At 37.8% G+C, this 22,880-nt stretch overlaps 1 protein-coding gene across 1 annotated transcript in view; it reads right to left on the bottom strand.

Moving 5' to 3' along the window:
- Nucleotides 1–3,159, bottom strand: part of LOC149790378 (uncharacterized) — a 75,557-nt gene extending 72,398 nt beyond the window's left edge. The window contains exons 1-2 of the mRNA XM_089973210.1: nucleotides 2,983–3,159; nucleotides 855–1,221 (exon numbers count right to left, since the gene is read on the bottom strand). Coding sequence (XP_089829336.1) covers nucleotides 855–1,221; nucleotides 2,983–3,159 — 544 coding nt within the window. The remainder of the gene's footprint in view (nucleotides 1–854; nucleotides 1,222–2,982) is intronic.
- Between the last annotated feature and the right edge of the window lie 19,721 nt (nucleotides 3,160–22,880).

Below are 22,880 nucleotides of genomic sequence, written 5' to 3'. Positions count from 1 at the left end.
ATGCCGAGTTCACCCGTCATTATATCACCGGATTTTGCTACACGTTCCCGGGCAACTTTTCGTGCATCATCTCGCAGCATTGTAATTGATATCGACGAATCTCTGATTCTGCCGCTGTCAGTGAATACAACGATGTTGCCCGTGACAGCTCCAATAACCCTGCGAATTATGTCATTCCACTTAATGTTACTGGTTTTTAGTTTGCCGTGTCTGTCCTGAAAAATAACAACCTCATCTGGGTCAACTCCGGCTACATTCAAAAGATTATCAACGTCACCTTTGGTCGCATACTTCGATAAATCGATATCTTCGCGGCGCTCCTTGGATCTGCTTGATCTTCCGTAAATGTCAACCATTATTTGTTGCCGCCGTTTTCAAATGTAGTATATTCGTGCACGACTTTGTGAGGAGGAATTTTTGGATTTCTTGATATTGCATCGAGAACGTTTAATACCTGTTGTCCACAGATAGGTGGATCAGTTAGTGTTTGTGTTGGCAACGTTGACTGCCAAACTGGAATGTTGGGAAATCTTTTTATGTACCTGAAAAACTCAACTGGCGGTGCTAGCCCGTACGAATCGAAATAGATAATTCCACGCGGATCGATCGCGTAAGCAACCCAATGAGTTCCAGGACCTTCTCGGTTGTCGAGATTAATAATTCCTGTCTCGTTGTTGTTTGGTCGTGCCGGTAATTCATCTCGCATAAATACACCTCTGAAGGATTTTATACGCAATTGCCTGACAGCATCAAGCAAATCAAAATTACTCGCTGGAAGTGTTTTCAAAACCGTTTTGGGTACCACGACGCGGGAGTTCCTGGGAGTCTGAGACCGCGGCCTGTTTTTTTATAACCTGATCCTATTAGTAGTCTTGATGCTGCTCCAATTATAGCCGGTTCAAAATTTCTAGATATTGGAAAACCAGCTCGTCGAAGTGCTTGAGCAGCAAGAAATGGCCCCGTTAGGCGTTGTAATATATTTCCTCCTCGTTTGTTATATCCCTGTCCAACTGCCTTCTTAAGGGCCATTCCTGCTGCGGTTCCAACTGCTCCCAACGCTGCTGCCTTTGCTACTGCGGGTGCTGCTGCGGCAATTATTCCTGGTATCGCTGCAAGTAACGGAAAGATTCCACCGGATTTAATCATGTCACGGACAGCTGTGGCAGTAAAATCAAGTCTGACTCCGCTTCCTGATGCTCTTGCGTGATTGATTTGATTAAGCTGTGTTTGAGTAACAGATAACTTATTTTGACCACCACTAAGTTGTCCGTGTTTAAGTGTTATTGACGTCCCAGACGCTGATGCTTGCTAGGATTTCAGTTTGTTGATCTGACCAGGAGTCAGAGCGACGTTAGCGTGATGATATGACATTTTATTTATCAGAGATTGATCTAATTGACATGTTTTCGAAAACTACAAGTTTTGAAAAATCCATAGATTTTCAATGGGAGCATCGATGACTCTCATTCGGCCGCCAGCACCCTCAAGCAGCATTGCTTTATCGGATAATATAACCGCGATAGCTCTGAAACCGGCTGCAGGTGTAACACCTATACGAGCTCGAAAATGCAAATCTACCACGGATTGTTTAACCAGATCAAGATGTTCCAGCGAGAAGTAATAAATCGGATAGTTTGTTGTAAAGTCCCGCTGTGATATTTGCAGACCGGTATCCACGTTGAGATCGCGTCCCATAAATGACATCAAACGATGATACGCACGTGCTACTAGATTGTTGTCGTAATCTATCAATATATCCTCGGATGGTTCTTGATGTCCATTTATTCTTAATGAGACTTCTTTGACTCCAAGCTTATCAAATACCATCGGATTTCTTTCCTGACTGCCTGATCTGTCTGCGTTCTGAAGTGCGATAAAAATATGTCGTGGTGCTAATACTCCCTGTTGCGATGATATATGCCATGTGAATAACCCAGTAACATTACTTTGAAGAGTGTCTGTGGTTGTCGCTTTCCAGAATAACAGTAATTTACTACCTGCGTTCATGAAGGAAAGTAACTTCTCTTCTTCGATGATTGACGGAGATAACACTGGCATCCACAACGACAATTTGGTCAATGTTACTTTACCATGAAGTGCAGCATTTGCAACATCGTCTACTAACTTTTCATGCCAGATAGCATCGTCACTATCGGGTTTTCGAACAAGTACAACTGTGTGTTTGGCACCAAATATAACCTTGTGAACATCTCTGCAGAATCCAAATATGTGAGATAACGGTATCGCACACGAGAAATTTCCGTCGCCGTTTACCATTGATTTACGCGCTGCAAATCCTAGATTATAATTCGGGTTTGGAAATGATAAATCTTCAACGTCGGCATCACCGGCTCCAAGATTATTCCGTGGTCGTCTTACAATATAAGGACTTTGATCAGCAGCGTAAACGATATCTTTTGCGAACATCATTGATGGTCCAGCTGATCTAGTGTAATCGTCTGAATATCTTGCTAAACCGATAATTGTTGTGGCAACGTCGACGTTATCGTGGATTGTTTCAATTTCCCTTCCATCTATCATGTAAATAGCGCTTTTAAATAACGCCATGATGCCGTTGTTGACAAAACCAACTTTATCAGCTGCGTCATAAATGGTGTTATCTTTTTTTGTGAGTTTACCTTCGACTTCTATGAAAGCCTCAGCGGGTAAGAAATATCTACTCGTATCCTGAACTTGCAGTTCAATTCGTCCAGGTTGATCAGGAGTTCTGACCTCATAAGAATAATATTGAAAATCACGCACAGAATCATCTCTCTTTACTTCTCTGAACATATTGAACGCGGCGTTAGTTTCACGCACAAACATTTATTGTAAATACAACGGTCTAAATAAAAAATGTTATCGTCGTCGGAAGCCACTACCGGCTATCAAATTAGCGGTTACACTGTCTTGCAACGCCCTGGAGGTAATTCCTGTTGTCGCGAGCTCAGCTAATTTCTGATTTACAGCGCTATTTACTACCTTGCTGACATTTGCCGGCATAGCTTCAGTAGATGGTAGTTTTACTGGTGGTTGAACCACACGCGGTTTTCCTCGTATTAGCCGTGATATTCTATCCTTGATTGATTGAAATGCCTTTCCGGCAAGATTGCCAACGGCGCCGAGAGCTTTATCCTTAACAACATCAACAGCTTTCATCGCAAATTGTTTTACTAACGGTCCAGCTTTTGGTGCAATTCTTGTGACTAAATCTCTAACAACATTACCGAATCCATCTCCGTAAGTAACCTCGTATACTGGTAATCTTGAGTTAACCACGTTGACCCTTCTTGGTCTATGAAAAGAATCGAGTATTATCATTTTATTTAATTGTTATTTCTCTAACTAAAATTATCAGTCACTGTGATAACAGTCTACGAGCTCGTTAATAAGTTCGCGATAAACACTGATATCCATTATACCACGCTGAAATAGTCTCTGATTGATACTTGCGGCTTCATTTATGATTTCGGGGGAGTTGTTTCCGGCATGTTTTCCTCCGATGAGAACTTCCAACCGAGATACATCATTGAGAATATTATCAGGGCAGGAAGTAAAACCCGATCCAGTTTTAGGTTCCAGCAACCCCAATTCTTCAAGAACATCTCCTTCTTCCGGAACCTCTTCTACTTCTAGAGCAGAGAAAGATGGCGCTGGTTTCTCTTTTTTAGGTCTTCCTTTTCGTTTAGGTTGTTGTTGTTCAGGTGGCGGTGGTTGATGTCTCTGTGCTGTAACTTTCCTTCGCTCTTCCTTCGCTTGTATTTTCGCGATTTTTTCCTCTTCTTTTCTTTTTTCTATCTGTTTTCGTAGTTCTTTATTAACCCCAATTACTCCTGTTTTTATAAAATTATAGGTATCATCAGTTGCAGATACTCGGGAGATGCCTCGATTTATTTTATACACATAATCCCTCCACTCGGATTGAGACATGCCCTTGGCAGCATCTGGGTTTAAAAATTCATGTTTGCGACGATAATTTTCGACGATCCAAACAGAAAACTGTTTAAGCTCCTCTACGTTACTCAGTGGAATATTTCTTATTTCGTTGATTCCATCTTCCGTAAATTTTTTAATAAATGTTTCCTTAACAATTGCAAGTGGACCTACTGCACCTGGATCAGCTGCGGCTGCTACTTGTTGTTTACTAAGTTGTTCTATTGCTTGAAGCAAACCTTGCTCTGGTTTTCCACCCTCAATTGCAGCCTCTTCAGGAGTTCTTCCCTTGATCGCAGTTAAAACCTTTCCAGTGACTGCAGTGATAGGTTTAAATAATTCCCCTGTGGTCGTTGCGAAACCTTCCTGAATTTGCTGTCTCTGCTGTAATTTTTCTCTGACACTATCACGAACAGGAAGAAATTTTTTTATTGCTTCTTGTCGCTCTCGAGCTAGTCTAGTAGTAAGTGCTTCTCCAATATTTGCCATTATTGTTAACTTAAATTTTTAATTCCACCGATAAACTTTTTAGTTAAAAAATATCCCCCAAGAGCAGCAGGGAGGCCGAGCCACCAAGTGTTTCGTCGACGTCACCACGCGAAGAAATATTTTTTTATAGTGAGTTATCGCTGTCGAAATAACCCTTCTAGCCAGAAAAGAGGATTTAATCATCATAGTTTCTGGCTAGAAGGGCTATTTTTGTGAAATAAGACCTTCTATCAAAAAAGTTTTTGATAGATGGCCCTGTTTGACGAAAAAACTTGGTGGGCTCGGCCTCCCTGCTGCTGTAGTACTTTTGAGTCAGCTCTGGAAAATTTGAAATTAGTCTTCGAGCGCTTCCTTGAGGCCAACTTAAAATTGAAACCATCCAAATGTACTTTGTTTCAAAAGCACGTCTCTTATCTTGGACACGTTGTGTCCGAAGACGGTATAAAATGCGATCCGAAGAAGGTAGAGAGTGTTAAGAATTGGCCAACACCGAAAAATGTGTCGGAAGTAAGAAGCTTCCTTGGTACAGCTTCCTATTGTGGGAGGTTTATTAAAAACTTTTCCTCAGTAGCATACCCTTTATCTCAGCTGACTCAGAAAAACAAACCCTTTACTTGGTCTCGCCCCCATCATGATGTTTTTGATAAACTGAAAACACTTTTGCCAACATCACCTATTCTGACATATCTCAGCAGGGATGGAACATTTATTCTAGACACAGATGCAAGTTCGTATGGTATTGGAGCGGTTTTATCGCAGCTCCAAGATGATAAGGAGAGAGTTATCGCTTACGCTAGTAAAACTCTGAATAAACAACAGAGGCACTATTGCACTACCTACAGGGAATTATTAGCTGTAGTTGCATTTGTCAAAGAATTCAAACACTATTTGTGGGGAAGAAAATTTATTGTCAGGACAGACCATAGTTCGCTGAAGTGGTTTAAAAATTTCAAAGAACCAGAAGGCATGGTCGCACGATGGTTATCAGTATTAGATGCGTATGACTTTGAAATACAACACTGTGGAGGTTCTTTGCATGGAAACGCAGATGGACTAAGCAGGATCCACCGTAAATGTAAGCGCGACGATTGCCAGGACTGCGTGCGTGTTAGCGCAAAGAAATTGACCGTAAACCGGACTGTTGTCGAAACAGTTTCTCAACAGTCCGATGAGACTGCTGTAGAGAAGACGCACAATACCGCACGTGCGGTTTATGGCTCCAGCGGTAATGCCGAAAAAGAGTCGAATTGGTTAGGCACTTGGAGTGAGGAACAACTAAGGTGGCGCTATACAGTTTCGCATTTTGCATAGGTTAGGATTTTAAAGAAAAAGAATGTCCCCGGCTTTCCTCACTGGTTATACTGGCTATTAAAAAAGACCTTGTATATCTTAGGTATAATGCAAAGAACCTTAAATTTCCTTATTTTAGTGTATGATTGATGGGTGTACTATGGGTTATAGAGTATACAGCTTGCCCTTACTTCAAATGTGCATCTTTCAAAAAAGTGCTAGCTCTACTTGATCATTTTCACTTCCTGAACTTCAGAGGTCAACTGTATAAAAAAGAGCCGATAACGTTTTTTACATTTTATATATTTGGTAATTCATTCATTGCACTTTCAGAACCTTGTATTGTCTAGTCTGGCAAAATTAATTTTCCCTATTTTAATAGCTGCTAAGCATAGTGTACTTTAGACTAATTCAGACTGAATTTTTAACACAAGGGAGCAGTCATTTTAGTTAGCAGTGTGCTTAAATCATGTAAAATTTCCAAACGTACAATATCCAAAAGAAATATCATCCACATTACATTAATGTAGCATAGAGGTATGCAAACATTCTCTCCAATGTGCATGTTTTAAATGCGAACTACTTCACCTTACATACGTCACTCTCTCAAAAGTACATATTATCTGGTGAGCGCCACCTAAGAGAGTTTCAACAGAATGACCCTTGTATAGGGTTAGTGTTGAAATTGAAGGAAGAGGGCGCTGAAAAGCGTCTTCCCTCTCAATTAGTTATGGGGAGAGACAGGAAGCGAAGTCCCTGCTGAGACAGTGGACTAGTTTGGAAGTCCAAGACGGCCTGTTATATAAGCATTGGGGGACCACTGATAGTAAGCAGTCAGTCTTGCTACTGGTGGCCCCTCCTGAGATAAGGTGTCACATTTTAAAGAACTTACATGAGTGTAGGACTGGGGGACACCTTTGTAGAACAAAGACTCTAAATGCAATTAGGCAGAGGTTTTATTGGCCTGGTCAAGCGGATGAGGTGGCAAGATGGTGCCAGATGTGTGATCTGTGTGCACGTGCCAAATCCGGACCATGTCGCAAGCGAGCTCCTTTACAGCGACAGAGAACTGGTTATCCGTTGGAACGAATTGATCTGGATATGCTTGGTCCACTACCAGAAACTAATGTAGGAAATGCGTACATCATGGTAGTTGGTGACTATTTTACGAAATGGAAAGAAGCATACGCTACACCTGATAACACTGCGCAGACGGTCGCCGATAAATTGGTCACTGAATTTATTTTGTCGTTTTGGGTGTCCGCGATATATTCACACTAACTAAGGACGAGAATTTGAATCAAATTTATTTATTTATTTGTGTGAAAAACTAGAAATATGCAAAACTCGAACGGCACCGTATCGGCCGCAATCAGGCGGGATGGTAGAAAGGTTCAACAGAACGTTGCAACAAATACTTTCAATGTTCGTTGGTGAACACCAACGAGATTGGGATGACCACATGCCCTATGTAATGATGATGTATCGTGCGTCAGTTCACGAAAGTAGCGGCTGCACTTCTAATCTTTTGATGTTCGGGCGAGAAATAGCCCTTCCGATAGATAGATGTGTCCTGTCGAATATGTTCAATGGGTTCAAAACACCCTCAGGCAGGCATATGATTTCGCTTATGAAAATCTGAATAGTAGTTTCTCTCGACAAAAGTTTTACTATGATAGAAAAACTGAATTAGGTCATTTTGAAGTTGGAAAATGGGCTTGGAGGTGGTATCCACCTAAAAGCAAAGAAAAATTAGGACTAGGATGGGTTGGTCCCTATAGAATCTTACAGCAGATTTCAGATATAGCCTATAAAATACAAAGAACCCGTGAATCTACTCCCATCATCGTGCATATAGATCATTTAAAGCCATATCAAGGTGATAAGATCCCCGATTGTTGGTATCTAGCTTTGAATGCTCACAAAGACTCTAGTGATAATATCGAAGACACTCTCTCTGACTGCGCAGAGGAGCCTTATACGTCTGAAGAATCTGACATTCATGATAGTTACTTTGTTATGAATTTTAGTCGGGAAAATGCACCGTTGGAGGTAAAAACTCCTCCAGTAAAGTTCTCCAGAACAGGGAGAAATATAAAGCCCCCCAGCTAGATCTTCCCCCGATATATATCTGAATGCTTTCTTTGATTGTATTGACTAATGCTTAGTTGAATATGCATGATGCAAATTGGCGATTGTTTATTAATTAATATTAACTGTGTGGAATATACATGTTCGTGACAACTGTTGTTGCTGTATAAAGAATTTTTTTAATTAAAGAAAGTTTTACACATATATTCTCTCTAAATTGTAATGACTGTATAGCTAACGGTAATTTACCAAGTAGATTGCAATCAGTATTTTTGTTGTTGTAGATATGATAGCTTCTTCATGAAAGCTATTCTTCAAGAAGTCAAATATTTTGACTGTAGTAAAAGTATTCTTAAAATGTCTGCGAGAGACTGTTCAGTTAGTTGTGGTTGTTTCTCTTGTATAGACTGACCAGATTGACTTACATGCAGATGAAGAAGAAATGATGGACTTCCTGGCTCAGGAAGTATTCAAGAAGACGAAAGAGGATTCCATATCCCAGTAACAAAGGATGGCATTTCTTGTCCCACTGAAGGATGCCATCATTGCATGCACCGGGATGTCCGTAAATACCTACGCCACTGGGAGGAAATTCATCGCCCAATGTTTAGTTACATATTATGTCCAATCTGCGGACAAACATTCAAGAGACCTAGCGACCTGCGTCGGCACCTGCGACAGCTACACAATTTGGATCAGGATATGACTGAAAAATTGGTCGCAAAAGCAAGGAAGGGCAGAGACACAGATCAATAAGCGCTACGTTGACCCAGGATTTTTCCTTCCGCCGAGAGTGAAAGACAAGCCTAGTGGAGGCATTGCTTCCAGTTCATCTTCAACTCTTTCTTCTTTTACGAGCATTCATGTGCACCATCCTCATTCTCCAGAGGAGGCCCTGAGCAGCAGAAAGGGTGAACAGACCACTTAAGGGAATGGTCACCCTTGTGTTTAGACCCAAAAAAATAGTGACCCTTCATAGAGGTCAATACCACGTCTACGATTATTGTTTGTCCCAAACAGAATTGTAGACAGGACCCTCTCTGCTGCTCAATAATCTTGGGAATCTTCATCTGAATCATGGGAATCTTTTGTTTTGTTCTTCAAGTAATATTCAAGTTCTGATGGTGGTTTTTCTATTTTTGGATTTATGTTCTTTCTTTTTCTGTAATATATCATCAAACTTCTGTATCGATCTCCACCGCAATTTTTTGCAAATCTGATATAATCCTCTAACGCCATTGTTACATCCAACACATCTTCGTGAACCAGCATGAGGATTTTTCTTTGAAATATAATTATGTTTTTTACAATATTCTCCACGACACCTTTTGTTGCATTTATTTGTTGTTCCTTGAATTAACCACGCACAGTTGTTCATTATATTAATGATATCTGTTTAATCAAATTTATTAATTTATCCAAATATTTTATCAAGACCCACACGATATCTTGTTCTAGGATCATGTAAATTTATTGTTATAAATCCATGCGGAGTAGCTTGCGCTCGTGAAAAGAAATTTCTGAATTTAATTATATCCATGTCACCGCTGCACCAAGTTTGATGAATATTTCGCAGCGTGTGTGTGTCTACGCCATTAAACACAACTAAAATATTACAATTGTCCCTGATTACTTTTGGTATTTGTGTATATCGCTGAGTAACATAGATAACATCTGTATTTTTATGTCTGCCGCGAGAAAATATCCTGGCTGGATTTGATTGTTTATCTAGCATCACATCATCATATACAACTAAATTATTAATAAATCCGTCTAAAAAATCAACGGACGGTGCTTCATCAATATCTGTTATAAACTCTATAACATCATTATCTTCGTCCAGTAATCTTGCATTTTCTTTAAAATCTTTTAATACTTCATAACATCGTTGATCATCAGCGGATGGTGCTACCAAATACAACTTATCCCATTTCAACCATCTCATTATCAGATTAAGTAATAACTGCGTCTTACCCGATCCAGATGGTCCTATGATAATCATTCTGATGGAATTCGGTAGCGCAGGATGATGCTTAACAGGTTCTCGCTGCCGAGTTGCTGAGAAATCAATTATATCCATATATAGTATACCATGAATTTATATTGTTTACGCTGTAGAGTTAAAACTCCAACTACTGATTTAGCTACAGTTATAACAAAAAATAAAAAAAATAGCGTATGGTGGAAAATGTGCTGTATGCGGTAGAAAGAAATTTTCGTTTTTATCTAATAAGCGCGGTGGTGATATCGCTAATTTGATGTCAACGTTTCCGGGTACTCCATGGGCTAAATACCCAGGAGAAAAACATCTACCAGGATATAGTTATTGCGGTCCTGGTACTCGACTCGATATCAGGCTCGATAATCAGGATCAACCAAAACCAGGCGAGGAACCAGTAAACGCTATTGATCAAGCTTGTCACGTTCATGATGTGGTTTATAAAAATAAAGATCTACAACATAGGCATATTGTAGATGTGAAATTAATTCACGTGTTAAATTCCATAAAAAATAAAAATATCAGAGGATCATTAGCTAGTTGGTTAGTAAGATCCGCCATGAAAAGTAAATTAGCGTTTGGGGCTGGTAATTAATAATGGAATTAATTTATTATTCACCAAAAGGATATTGGAGAGGCAAAGCAGCAATTGGGAAACTCGCTGATGCAGCAGCGGTTAAACATTCTACTGCTAGCGCGTGGTTATCCAAACAGGCAATATGGCAAATTTACCTACCACCACCGAAACGAATTCAGTACGCGTACTTCGATGTCAGTGTTCCTAATGAATTTCATCAAGCTGATATTCTGTTTTTACCACATGATACTGTGCGTGGAAAAACGTACAAGTACGCGTTAACTGTAGTTGATGTTGCAAGTAGATATAAAGAGGCAGAGGCGCTATCAACGAAAACATCATCTGAAGTAGCCGATGCGTTTGAACGAATTTATCAACGAGGTGGTGGATCACAAAGTGGTCTGCGATGGCCACAGCTGCTACAGGTTGATCCTGGTAAGGAATTTCTTGGTCAAGTATCATCGTTGATGAAACGACATAATACCAAAATACGACGAGGTCATACTGCAATTCACCGTGATCAGGCAATTGTTGAGCGATTTAATCGAAGACTTGCTGAGCGGTTATTTGGATATCAATATGCTAAGGAATTTATTCAAGATAAAAGATCTCGCGAATGGGTTGCAAGATTACCAAGCGTGATAGCTGCATTAAATAGCGAGATCACACGAACAACCAACATAAAACCCATTAGCGCAGTCACACAAAAAATATACCAATACAACGAAAAGGTACTGAAAAACAAAAAATGTTGGGTGATGTTACAGTTAGATATTTATATGAACCGGGTGAACCTGAAGGTGGTAGCGCGAGAGCGACTGATCCTATTTGGAGTGTTACCACACACAAAATATCCACCGTGACAAGATCGCCAGGTAGACCTGCAATCTACAGATTAGATTCGGCTGCTCCTCAACGTGGATTTGTACGTGAACTACAAATAATTCCCACGGATACACAATTACCACCGCGATCACTTACCTAGCACTAGTGCCAGCAACCAAGGCGCTGGCGCCTCAACGTCGATTACACTCAAGACAGGTCAACATGGTATTTTCTCGTGTATGACCGCGACTATTATCTTTTCTGTCTACGGTAAATTGTCTTGAATCATTACTCGAATACCTCCACAGCATTATACAATTGCAACTTGCGCAATGATTATTCTGCTGCTGTTTTAACTCAATAATAAATTCAACATCAAGATCATCAAGTCGCGTTTATTTTTTTTTATCAGATTGTTTGTATCCGATTAATATTTTTCTTATTATATCATCATCAATGACGTTGAATTTATTAACGATTTCAGGAATTATAATTCTACGTAATTGAGATATATTTCTTACCCTCGATACCGCTAAATAGACTAAATTTGACCACTCGATGTGATCGTCTACAATCCAGACTCGTGTGTCAGAAATAGTTAATCCCTGAGACGAGTGGATCGTCATAGCGTATCCCAACACCCATGGAGATTTGTCAGCGCGTAATGCATCTTCGACCACACTGATATCAACGGCGACAATATCATTTAATACGAGATTTTGATTCTCAGTCTGTCCTGGAATATCAACATTAATATTCTGTTTTCGTGTATCTGATGGTCTGTAACACAACGGTACGGGTAATTCTGAATATTTTTCTTTATGCAGCTGAAATAACTGCTGTTGTAAATCGTCTCTGATTATTTTTCTGCTTGCTACGATCAAATCGGTGGGTCTCCATAAATTTAAAAAATCACTCATTGAGGTCTCTGAGATTACTCCGCGTATTATTTCACACTGAATTTTGTTTGATTGTAATCTGATTAATTTTTTAAATTCCTTTAAATTTTCATCGAGAGCTCTATGATCATCGTCTATTTCTTCGTAATAATCAACGAAATTTTTAACCAATCATGTGGAGATGGTCCAACAAAAGGCGGCGGTTGACCATGATCGCCACACACCACCACAGCGGTATTTTTCGTCAACAACCAATCAAGAAACATTTTTAATGTATCCAATGACACCGTACATATCTCGTCCCAAATCATTATTTTAGGTATATATTTTTCTCCCATTCGTTCAGGAGTCCATGTATCCCCGCGCCACCGAAAGAAACTATGATACGTGCACGATTGTACTTGCCGTTGTTTCATCTCGCGTACAAGTCTATGTGTGGGTGTCAGCACAATCATATCTGAATTTCTAAAAACATTAATCGCTCGAGTCGTCTTGCCGCATCCACCAGGTCCATTGAGATATACTGTCTTATATCTAGTTATTCGATCACTCAACGATAGCGCTTTCGACATTTCTGATATTTTATTACACTTACGATAAAAATGTCTCATCGGAACATCTGCTGATTCTGTATAATTGTGTAATATTTCCTTTTTTATTCTCCACGAACTCCATCGTTCATCATTACTTGTAAATTTCATAACAGACTCTAAATATTTACTCGAAATATAAAACGAATCTGTTGCGACTCTGACTGCGGTCTCAGGAAATCTATTAATCACCGATAATAAATTTATGGAAACATAAGCCAACATGGAAGATCTTAGATGAGTATACTGTGGGGAGATATCATTTATATAACTAACGATCGTACCCAATTTTGTTCCGTCGGATAAATAAACATTTTCTCGATTTACAAATATATTTCTCGCTGTTGTATCAGCGATTATAAAATCGTACTCGGCATCATCTAAAATTAATCGTGTGTGATGTCTTTTATGATCATATGCACCACCCTGAGTAAATTTACCTATAATTTTTCTACCGAGATCTTTTGCGGTTTTGAGTTTAATCTCGAGAATTTTAGGAGCTTCTTTGATAATATCATCTTCAGAAACATCGAGACATTTTTCCTTAAACTCGCTAATAACTTCATCAACACTGATAGAATCTGGCATGGGCAACCAAACTTCTGTCTGTGCATGATATGATATAATTGCCTCACTAACCACCAACGATGTCAGTACCGCACAATCTAGCAAATATCGTAATAAAACTATAGGCGCCCAACGTTTTTCACAAAAATGTCACCAAACCAAACATAAGAAATCTTGTGAAGATTTTCCTTAAGCTCGAATGATTCAACACAAGCGAATCCAGTCAGATCAAAATCAGGTAATGGTCCATTAATTGCCACTCGCGTCATCTCGTTTGCAGGGTGACCGAATCTTTTAAAGTATACAGAACAATCTCCGTATCCTAGAAAACGTCCTGGATAACATGCAACCATATCAACCGAAATAACATCGTTGTAATTATATTTGGTATTCCACAATCCGCCATGTCCGTATTCGACGCAACTTGCGCGTACATCTTCAAGTAAATCAAATCGTGTTGGTTTCCATGAATTTCTTTCTCTAGCGAAATGAGCCACAACAGATGGAACGGTAAAGCAATTAGTTAGTAATTTGTCAGTATTTTCCGCGAAGTGCTTGCACTCTAAAAACTTCTCCGCAAGATTTTTCATCTCGTCATGGAGAGATTCTGTTCGATATATTTCACCGTTTGGTCTAACAAACTGATCAAATTCATCTTCCTCATTACTTTTAAATAACCATACCGATACAGGATCGTTTTTACTTATTTCGTTGATAAAATCAAACATATCTGCCCTCATATCTGGGGGGTAAAATCTAATAGTTCGATCACGTGGAAATATTGTTACTGCGCTGGTCCATGCGTGCGCGTTATGATCAATAATATTTATTGAAGCTCCTTTCGATTTATATTTTGATTCGTACAGTACTTCTCCCGTTAATGTCGCTACGGTTATTGGAAATTTTAATATTTTTCCTAACTCAGCAACATCTTTTATTGTAGCACCGGTATCCTTAACTGAATCAGCCCACGAGTTTATTCTTTTACGTCTTAAATCAGTTAATCCATTTCTACGCATCGCGTTTGTAAAGTGTTCTATTACTCGCTCGGCTACACAGTTTAACCTTGAAAATTTCATGGGTGTCAGTTTATCAACGTTGGTTTTTTTTATTTATCTCATAGATTCCATAAATAACCGCTGTTACAGGATACGCTCGCTCATAATACGGTTTGTCAATACCCGTCAATAGACCCGGTCTGGAATTTTTACTTAATATGGCGATTTTATTATTGCGAAGGACAGGATCATATTTGTCACGGATAATCCAACTACCTGTTTCTGTTAATACAATAAATTTTACTCTGAAGAAATATTTTTGATTGCCCTCATACTCAGCGATGTAGTTAATGATAGTTGCTGCTCGCTTGTCATTCATTGTGGCGTCCTTGACAGTATTGCGTATAATCTTGAACGCTGACCATGTATGAGATGCACCATCCGTGTAAAATTCTTTCTTGGCGTCGTGAATTTTATTGATCAAACTTTTATTTTTCGGATCAACCAAATCTCGTACTGGTAAATTAGAAGATAGTCTAATAATAATCTCTCAAACTCATTCATATAATTAAAACAAATATTTAAATAAAGAAAATTATATATATACAATGTCTCAATGCAAATGGTTGATGATCGGTTTAGTAAATCGATGCAACAAATCCTGCAGAAAGGAATTTTGTTGGATGCACTTACAAAGTATACGACGAGGAAGTCTAGGACCAATACCGTTTCTGCGATGTGGTATTGGAGTGCGAGGAAAAACAGGATTATCTGGAAAGTGCGGTGGAAAACGGTTCAGAGAACTTAAGATATATGACGGAAAAATTAATAATAGTGAAAACGCTATACAATCCGTGGAGGATTATATATCAAGATTTCAGACAAACAATGATTTAAACAAATATATTTTGCTCCATATATTTCCCATTCGCGAGATCTTTTATCTTGAATAAATTCCTTCGCGTATTGATATCCAAATAACCGCTCAGCAAGTCTTCGATTAAATCGCTCAACAATTGCCTGATCACGGTGAATTGCAGTATGACCTCGTCGTATTTTGGTATTATGTCGTTTCATCAACGATGATACTGGACCGAGAAATTCCTTACCAGGATCAACCTGTAGCAGCTGTGGCCATCGCAGACCACTTTGTGGTCCACCACCTCGTTGATAAATTCGTTCAAACGCATCGGCTACTTCAGATGATGTTTTCGCTGATAGCGGCTCTGCCTCTTTATATCTACTTGCAACATCAACTACAGTTAACGCGTACTTGTACGTTTTTCCACGCACAGTATCATGTGGTAAAAACAGAATATCTGCTTGATGAACTTCATTAGGAACACTAACATCGAAATACGCGTACTGAATTCGTTTCGGTGGTGGTAGATAAATTTGCCATATTGCCTGTTTGGATAACCACGTTTTAGCAGTAGAATGTTTAACCGCTGCTGCATCAGCGAGTTTACCAATTGCTGCTTTGCCCCTCCAATATCCTCTTGGTGAATAATAAATTAATTCCATTATATATTACCAGACCCAAACACTAATTTACCTTTCATCGTGGATCTTACTAACCAATTAGCTAATGATCCTCTGATATTTTTATTTTTTATGGAATTTAACACGTGAATTAATTTCACATCTACAATATGCCTATCCTGTAGATTTTTACTCTTATACGCAACATCATGAATATGACAAGCTCGATCAATAGCATTTACTGGTTCCTCGCCTGGTTTTGGTTGATCCTGATTATCGAGCCTGATATCAAGTCGAGTACCAGGACCGCAATAATTATATCCTGGTAGATGTTTTTCTCCTGGGTATTCAGCCCATGGAGCACCTGGAAACTTTGACATCAAATTAGCAACATCACCACCGCGCTTATTAGGTAAAAACGAAAATTTCTTTCTACCGCATACAGAACATTTTCCACCATACGCTATTTTTTGTTTTTTGTTATAACTGTAGCTAAATCAGTAGTTGGAGTTTTAACTCTACAGCGTAAACAATATAAATTCATGTTATACTATATATGGATATAATTGATTTCTCAGCAACTCGGCAGCGAGAACCTGTTAAGCATCATCCTGCGCTACCGAATTCCATCAGAATGATTATCATAGGACCATCTGGATCGGGTAAGACGCAGTTATTACTTAATCTGATAATGAGATGGTTGAAATGGGATAAGTTGTATTTGGTAGCACCATCCGCTGATGATCAACGATGTTATGAAGTATTAAAAGATTTTAAAGAAAATGCAAGATTACTGGACGAAGATAATGATGTTATAGAGTTTATAACAGATATTGATGAAGCACCGTCCGTTGATTTTTTAGACGGATTTATTAATAATTTAGTTGTATATGATGATGTGATGCTAGATAAACAATCAAATCCAGCCAGGATATTTTCTCGCGGCAGACATAAAAATACAGATGTTATCTATGTTACTCAGCGATATACACAAATACCAAAAGTAATCAGGGACAATTGTAATATTTTAGTTGTGTTTAATGGCGTAGACACACACACGCTGCGAAATATTCATCAAACTTGGTGCAGCGGTGACATGGATATAATTAAATTCAGAAATTTCTTTTCACGAGCGCAAGCTACTCCGCATGGATTTATAACAATAAATTTACATGATCCTAGAACAAGATATCGTGTGGGTCTTGATAAAATATTTGGATAAATTAATAAATTTAATTAAACAGATATCATTAATATAATGAACAACTGTGCGTGGTTAATTCAAGGAACAACAAATAAATGCAACAAAAGGTGTCGTGGAGAATATTGTAAAAAACATAATTATATTTCAAAGAAAAATCCTCATGCTGGTTCACGAAGATGTGTTGGATGTAACAACGGCGTTAGAGGATTATATCAGATTTGCAAAAATTGCGGTGGAGATCGATACAGAAGTTTGATGATATATTACAGAAAAAGAAAGAACATAAATCCAAAAATAGAAAAACCACCATCAGAACTTGAATATTACTTGAAGAACAAAACAAAAGATTCCCATGATTCAGATGAAGATTCCCAAGATTATTGAGCAGCAGAGAGGGTCCTGTCTACAATTCTGTTTGGGACAAACAATAATCGTAGACGTGGTATTGACCTCTATGAAGGGTCACTATTTTTTGGGGGGTCTACACACAAGGGTGACCATTCCCTTAAGTGGTCTGTTCACCCTCTCTGCTGCTTCCTGTAACAGCACCTGCTCTACAACACTCTTGTCACATCCTATTCATTTCCCTTCTTGTGAAGGAAGTGCAACTTCCTGTTTATCTTCAACTCTTTCCTCTATATCTAATAGTCCTGTCCCTCCATCGTCTTCTGTTAGAGGAAACGCTGCTTTTTTTTCCAGCAACCAAACCATATTATCTGCTGCAGAAAGATGTATCGTTACTACCGAAGGACCCTGTAACAGGCCCCTTGTCCTCCCTCCAGTACCATCGACGAAAGACGAACTCAACAAATATATCCAGTGGATTAAGAAAGGTCAAGAGAAGTTAACGGAAGCAATGCAAACGGCCATAACGCGTTTAGCGACCTTAGAGGGAGAAAACAAAGTCGTCAAGGAAAGAGACGCCCAAAGGTTGCTGTAGCAGGACAACAGACGCCTGCGAGCTGCACTATCCCAGAAAGACTTCCATGACTATTCCCGGCTGAATGTCTTTGTCCCCAGAGATGAAGTAGTCGAGTTTGAGGAAAGACCAGATGGAACCATCAGAGCTGTCAAGCGATTGAAGACAGGGGCACTACCTTTTACAGGCCAACCACCACGGTATCCTGTGAAACCCTACACCGCTGTCCAGGAGGAATGAACCAGCGACATCAAGACCAAAGCTTAAATCCAGATATTGTCAAAATTCTCCTGTCTATGAATGTTAAAAATGATCGTTATTTTTTAAAAAATTGATTGACTATAAAGTTTTACATAGATATGAATTATTTTAATGTCTCGAACCAACCTAAAGTTATTCACTATTGTTGAAGATCGTGCTGTTATTTTAGTAGATTTCTTTTAAAATAGTACTGTACTGAAAATAGTCATGATGTAATATTTTGAAGTGAAGTTTTAAAAAAAATGTGTTTTGACAAATTCTTTGAAGTAAACCTATGTGAACGTCATTCTCTCAATTATAGTGTGACAGTTGTATGTGGTAAAAATGGATAAAGATAATTTACATGCGATCTATGTCCATCCCTTTTGATAATGCAAATTAGAATGTTATCAATGCTGTAACTTCCCATGCATGGTAGTTTAATTTGAATGAAATAACAATTTGCGTCTTGAAATGATATGATTACTCTCTTAGACACAATGTGCGGAGCACATTGGGTTTAAGAAGGGGGGGGGGGAATGTGATGGTGGATGGAAATTTAGTGTGTAATTTACTTGAAGTAGTTTTTTAATATACGATTTCGCTAATTTCGGACTTATTTACACTGGAATTTAAAGTTACCCCCAACACCACCACCACCACCACCTCTTCTTTTCTACATGAAGTGTTTACTTGAGCTCTGTTTATGTCAGACCGTTTTTACCGGTCAGCGCACGCGTCCACTCTATGCACATGTCGGATAGTCTGGTGGCGGCGCGTACATACATTTAATTTTATATATGCTTTTCGACCGGTCCAGCGTCGGGTCGGGCGAAATCGCTGTTTTGCGGTTGTTGAAGATAGCACAGTCGCCATTGCTTGGCGTTAGATCAGTCCTGTGTGGTTACAGAGTTACTATATGGAGACGATACGATCGTCTGATTTGTTTTGGGCATACAAGATGGTAAGAAATTAAGCTTGGCCCCATTAATTACATGATTTATCAAATTATTTCATACCTTCCTAATTTCTTTCCAAAATTTAGTCTCCATCCACCTAAAACACACTCTTAATTTGTAGTTGCTTATTTAACTAATTATTTACTTTAAATAAACCTTATTATTTTCATTCGAATTTCATCTTTGCTTCTTGATTTCAGTAAGTAATAAATTCACTTGAATAAAATCAGCATCTTTCTTTCTCTTCTCTCTGTCTTTCAACTTTTAGAACTTTCTTACTCTTCCTCTCTCACTCTCTGATAACTAAATTACATCACTGAATACCCTTTTACTAGAAACGAACCTGGGTTAGAATAAATGAAATAAGTGGGGACTATTTCAAGGCTTCACCCCGTTCGTTCGTCCACTAACTTCGCTAGTGTGCATCAGCCCCTCCCCCCCTTTCTTTCCCATCAAGCGGAGAAAGCCCTATTTAGATTTTGTACAGAATTGCCCCCGTTACACACATTTCTAAATGTTGATGTAATTTCGATTATAAGTGCAATTGCATCCTCCGTACTACACTCAAAATGAAATAAGCACTAAATTCCATAGCGTCTTTTTGATAATTGCAATTGAAAGAATTCATATTTTCCCACATTATGATTTCAAACATTCAATGACAGAAACACATTTGCAGATGTAAACACGCTTCTCCCGCGCACTTCAATCTGATGTATTTCATGTATAATTTGCACAGACGAATCCAGTCCAAAATCCCAAACTTTCGTAGAATCAAGACAAAATACCAAAATATATTCATTCCAGATCAAATGGAAGAGTCGTTGCAATGCACATTCATTCACAGTATGACTGCAAATTTCAATTTTAACTAGACACGCCATTTTCTTTCGAAAGTTATGTCGAGTGCACGACTAAGTTCAAATTTATCTGGGCGTAGTTATGTGCGCATTAATAATGATGTCATTGTGTAATGACAAATCTGCGCTTGTGTATTTAGTTTTGAATACGGCATTCATTCATTTACGTTGTTTCTTGTAGTGTATTTTGTTTATATAATTAAACCTTAGGTAGAATTTTAAAAAATGAGCATATAATAAAAAGGTTACTGCATTTGTATGGGAAAATATGAACTCGTTTTGTCGGAAGGATATACTGCACTCCCAAGGTCGTGCAGTATTCCATCCCAAAACTCGCTCGTATTTTCCCATACAAATGCAGTAACCTATAAATATAATTAGCTTAGTGTGTATACTAACCTCCTGCATATATAATAACCTCTTTATACACTATGTTTTGTATGTATACTAACCTCCTGCATGTATAATAATCTCTTTATGTAATAAGATTTGTGTGCATATTATAATCCTGCATGTATAATAACCTCTTTATATACTAAGCTTTGGGTGTATACTAACCTCCTGCATTGATACTTACCAATGTATAATAAGCTTTGGGTGTATACTAACCTCCTGTATGTATAATAACCTCTTTATATACAAAGCTTTGGGTGTACACTAACCTTGTACATTGATACTTGCAACTGTATAATAAGCTTTGGGTGTATACCAACTTCCTGTATGTATAATAACCTCTTTATATGCTAAAGTTTTGGGTGTATACTAACCTCGTGCAATTATACTAACCTTCACAGTATGCACCAGAACTGTAAAATCCTTCGTTACAGTCAGTGCAGACATCTGGAGAGTTGCAGACCCCACCACTGTTTTTTACAATGACGCCATTCCTCATTTTTACAAAGTAGTCACTGTACACAATATTGCATGCTGATGTACTTGCTTTCCCATCACATAGGGCTGAAGGAAAAGATGGAATACTTATATAAACCTATATAAGTGTATGCATGTGGTACTTATATATATTTATATAAGTGTATATATGTTTGCATAGGTTTTTGTATGTTTATATAGGTGTATGTATGTTTAGACAAGTGCATGTAAGTATAGACAAGTGTATGTATGTTTAGACAAGTGTATGTATGTTTAGACAAGTGTATGTACGTTTAGACAAGTGTATGTATGTTTAGACAAGTGTATGGATGTTTAAATAAGTGTATGCATGTCTAGACAAGTGTATGGATGTTTCAATTAGGGTATGTATGTTTTCATAAGTGTATGTATGTATGTTTACATAAGTGCATGTGTGTTAACAAAGTTGTAAGTATGTTTATATAAGTGTATGTATGTTTACATAAGTGTGTGTATGTTTACATAAGTGTATGTATGTTTGCACAAGTGTATGTATGTTTACACAAGTTTATGTATGTTATATAAGTTTATGTATGTTTATATAAGTGTATGTATAATTACATAAGTGTATGTATGTTCATATAAGTGTTTGTACAATTTCATAAATATATGTATGTTTATATCAGTGTATGTCTGTTTCCATAAGTGTATGTATGTTTCCATAAATGTATATGCTTAGACAATTGTATGTATTTTTACAAAGGATATGTATGTTAATATATTAGTGTATGCATAATTACATAATTGTATGCATGTTTATATAAGTGTATGTATAATTACACAAATATATGTATATTTACATCAGTGTATCTAAGTTTCCTTAAGTGTACATAAATGTATGTATGTTTACATAAGAGTGCCTATGTATAAACAAGTATATGTATGTTTACAAAGGTGTTTCTTGGTGAAATCTTTGGTGATGGATAAGTCTTTAAAATGACTTGTAAAACAAGAGAATTATGCAATTCTAAATAAGACTAGAAAGCATTCTGAGGTTTACTTATGTAATATATTATTTTCTATGATACACTTTGTCCCCTATGATAAATTTAAATTGTTACCATGAATATAAAGAAGTCTATCTGATAATAAAGTTTGAGTTTCACCATGTGTATAAAGTAGTCTATCTGATAATAAAGGTTGAGTTTCACCCTGTGTATAAAGTAGTCTGTCTGATAATAAAGGTTGAGTTTCACCATGTGTATAAAGTAATCTACCTGATAATAAAGTTTGAGTTTCACCATGTGTATAAAGTAGTCTATCTGATAATAAAGTTTGAGTTTCACCATGTGTATAAAGTAGTCTATCTGATAATAAAGTTTGAGTTTCACCATGTGTATAAAGTAATCTACCTGATAATAAAGTTTGAGTTTCACCATGTGTATAAAGTAATCTACCTGATAATAAAGTTTGAGTTTCACCATGTGTATAAAGTAGTCTATCTGATAATAAAGTTTGAGTTTCACCATGCATAGAAAGTAGTCTATCTGATAATAAAGTTTGAGTTTCACCATGTGTATAAAGTAGTCTACCTGATAATAAAGTTTGAGTTTCACCCTGTGCATAAAGTAGTCTATCTGATAATAAAGTCTGCATTTCGCCATGCATAGAAAGTAGTCTATCTGATAATAAAGTTTGAGTTTCACCATGTGTATAAAGTAGTCTGTCTGATAATAAAGGTTGAGTTTCACCATGTGTATAAAGTAGTCTATCTGATAATAAAGTTTGAGTTTCACCCTGTGCATAAAGTAGTCTATCTGATAATAAAGTCTGCATTTCGCCATGCATAGAAAGTAGTCTATCTGATAATAAAGTTTGAGTTTCACCATGTGTATAAAGTAGTCTATCTGATAATAAAGGTTGAGTTTCACCATGTGTATAAAGTAGTCTTTCTGATAATAAAGGTTGAGTTTCACCATGTGTATAAAGTAGTCTATCTGATAATAAAGTTTGAGTTTCACCCTGTGCATAAAGTAGTCTATCTGATAATAAAGTCTGCATTTCGCCATGCATAGAAAGTAGTCTATCTGATAATAAAGTTTGAGTTTC

The sequence above is a fragment of the Sinohyriopsis cumingii genome, chromosome 10 (assembly GCF_028554795.1).
Source record: "Sinohyriopsis cumingii isolate HCF-2022 chromosome 10, ASM2855479v2, whole genome shotgun sequence".
In the NCBI taxonomy this organism is placed as follows: Eukaryota; Metazoa; Mollusca; class Bivalvia; order Unionida; family Unionidae; genus Sinohyriopsis; species Sinohyriopsis cumingii.
Note: the sequence above shows the minus strand (reverse complement) of the source record. Positions and strands in the feature narration are given on the sequence as shown.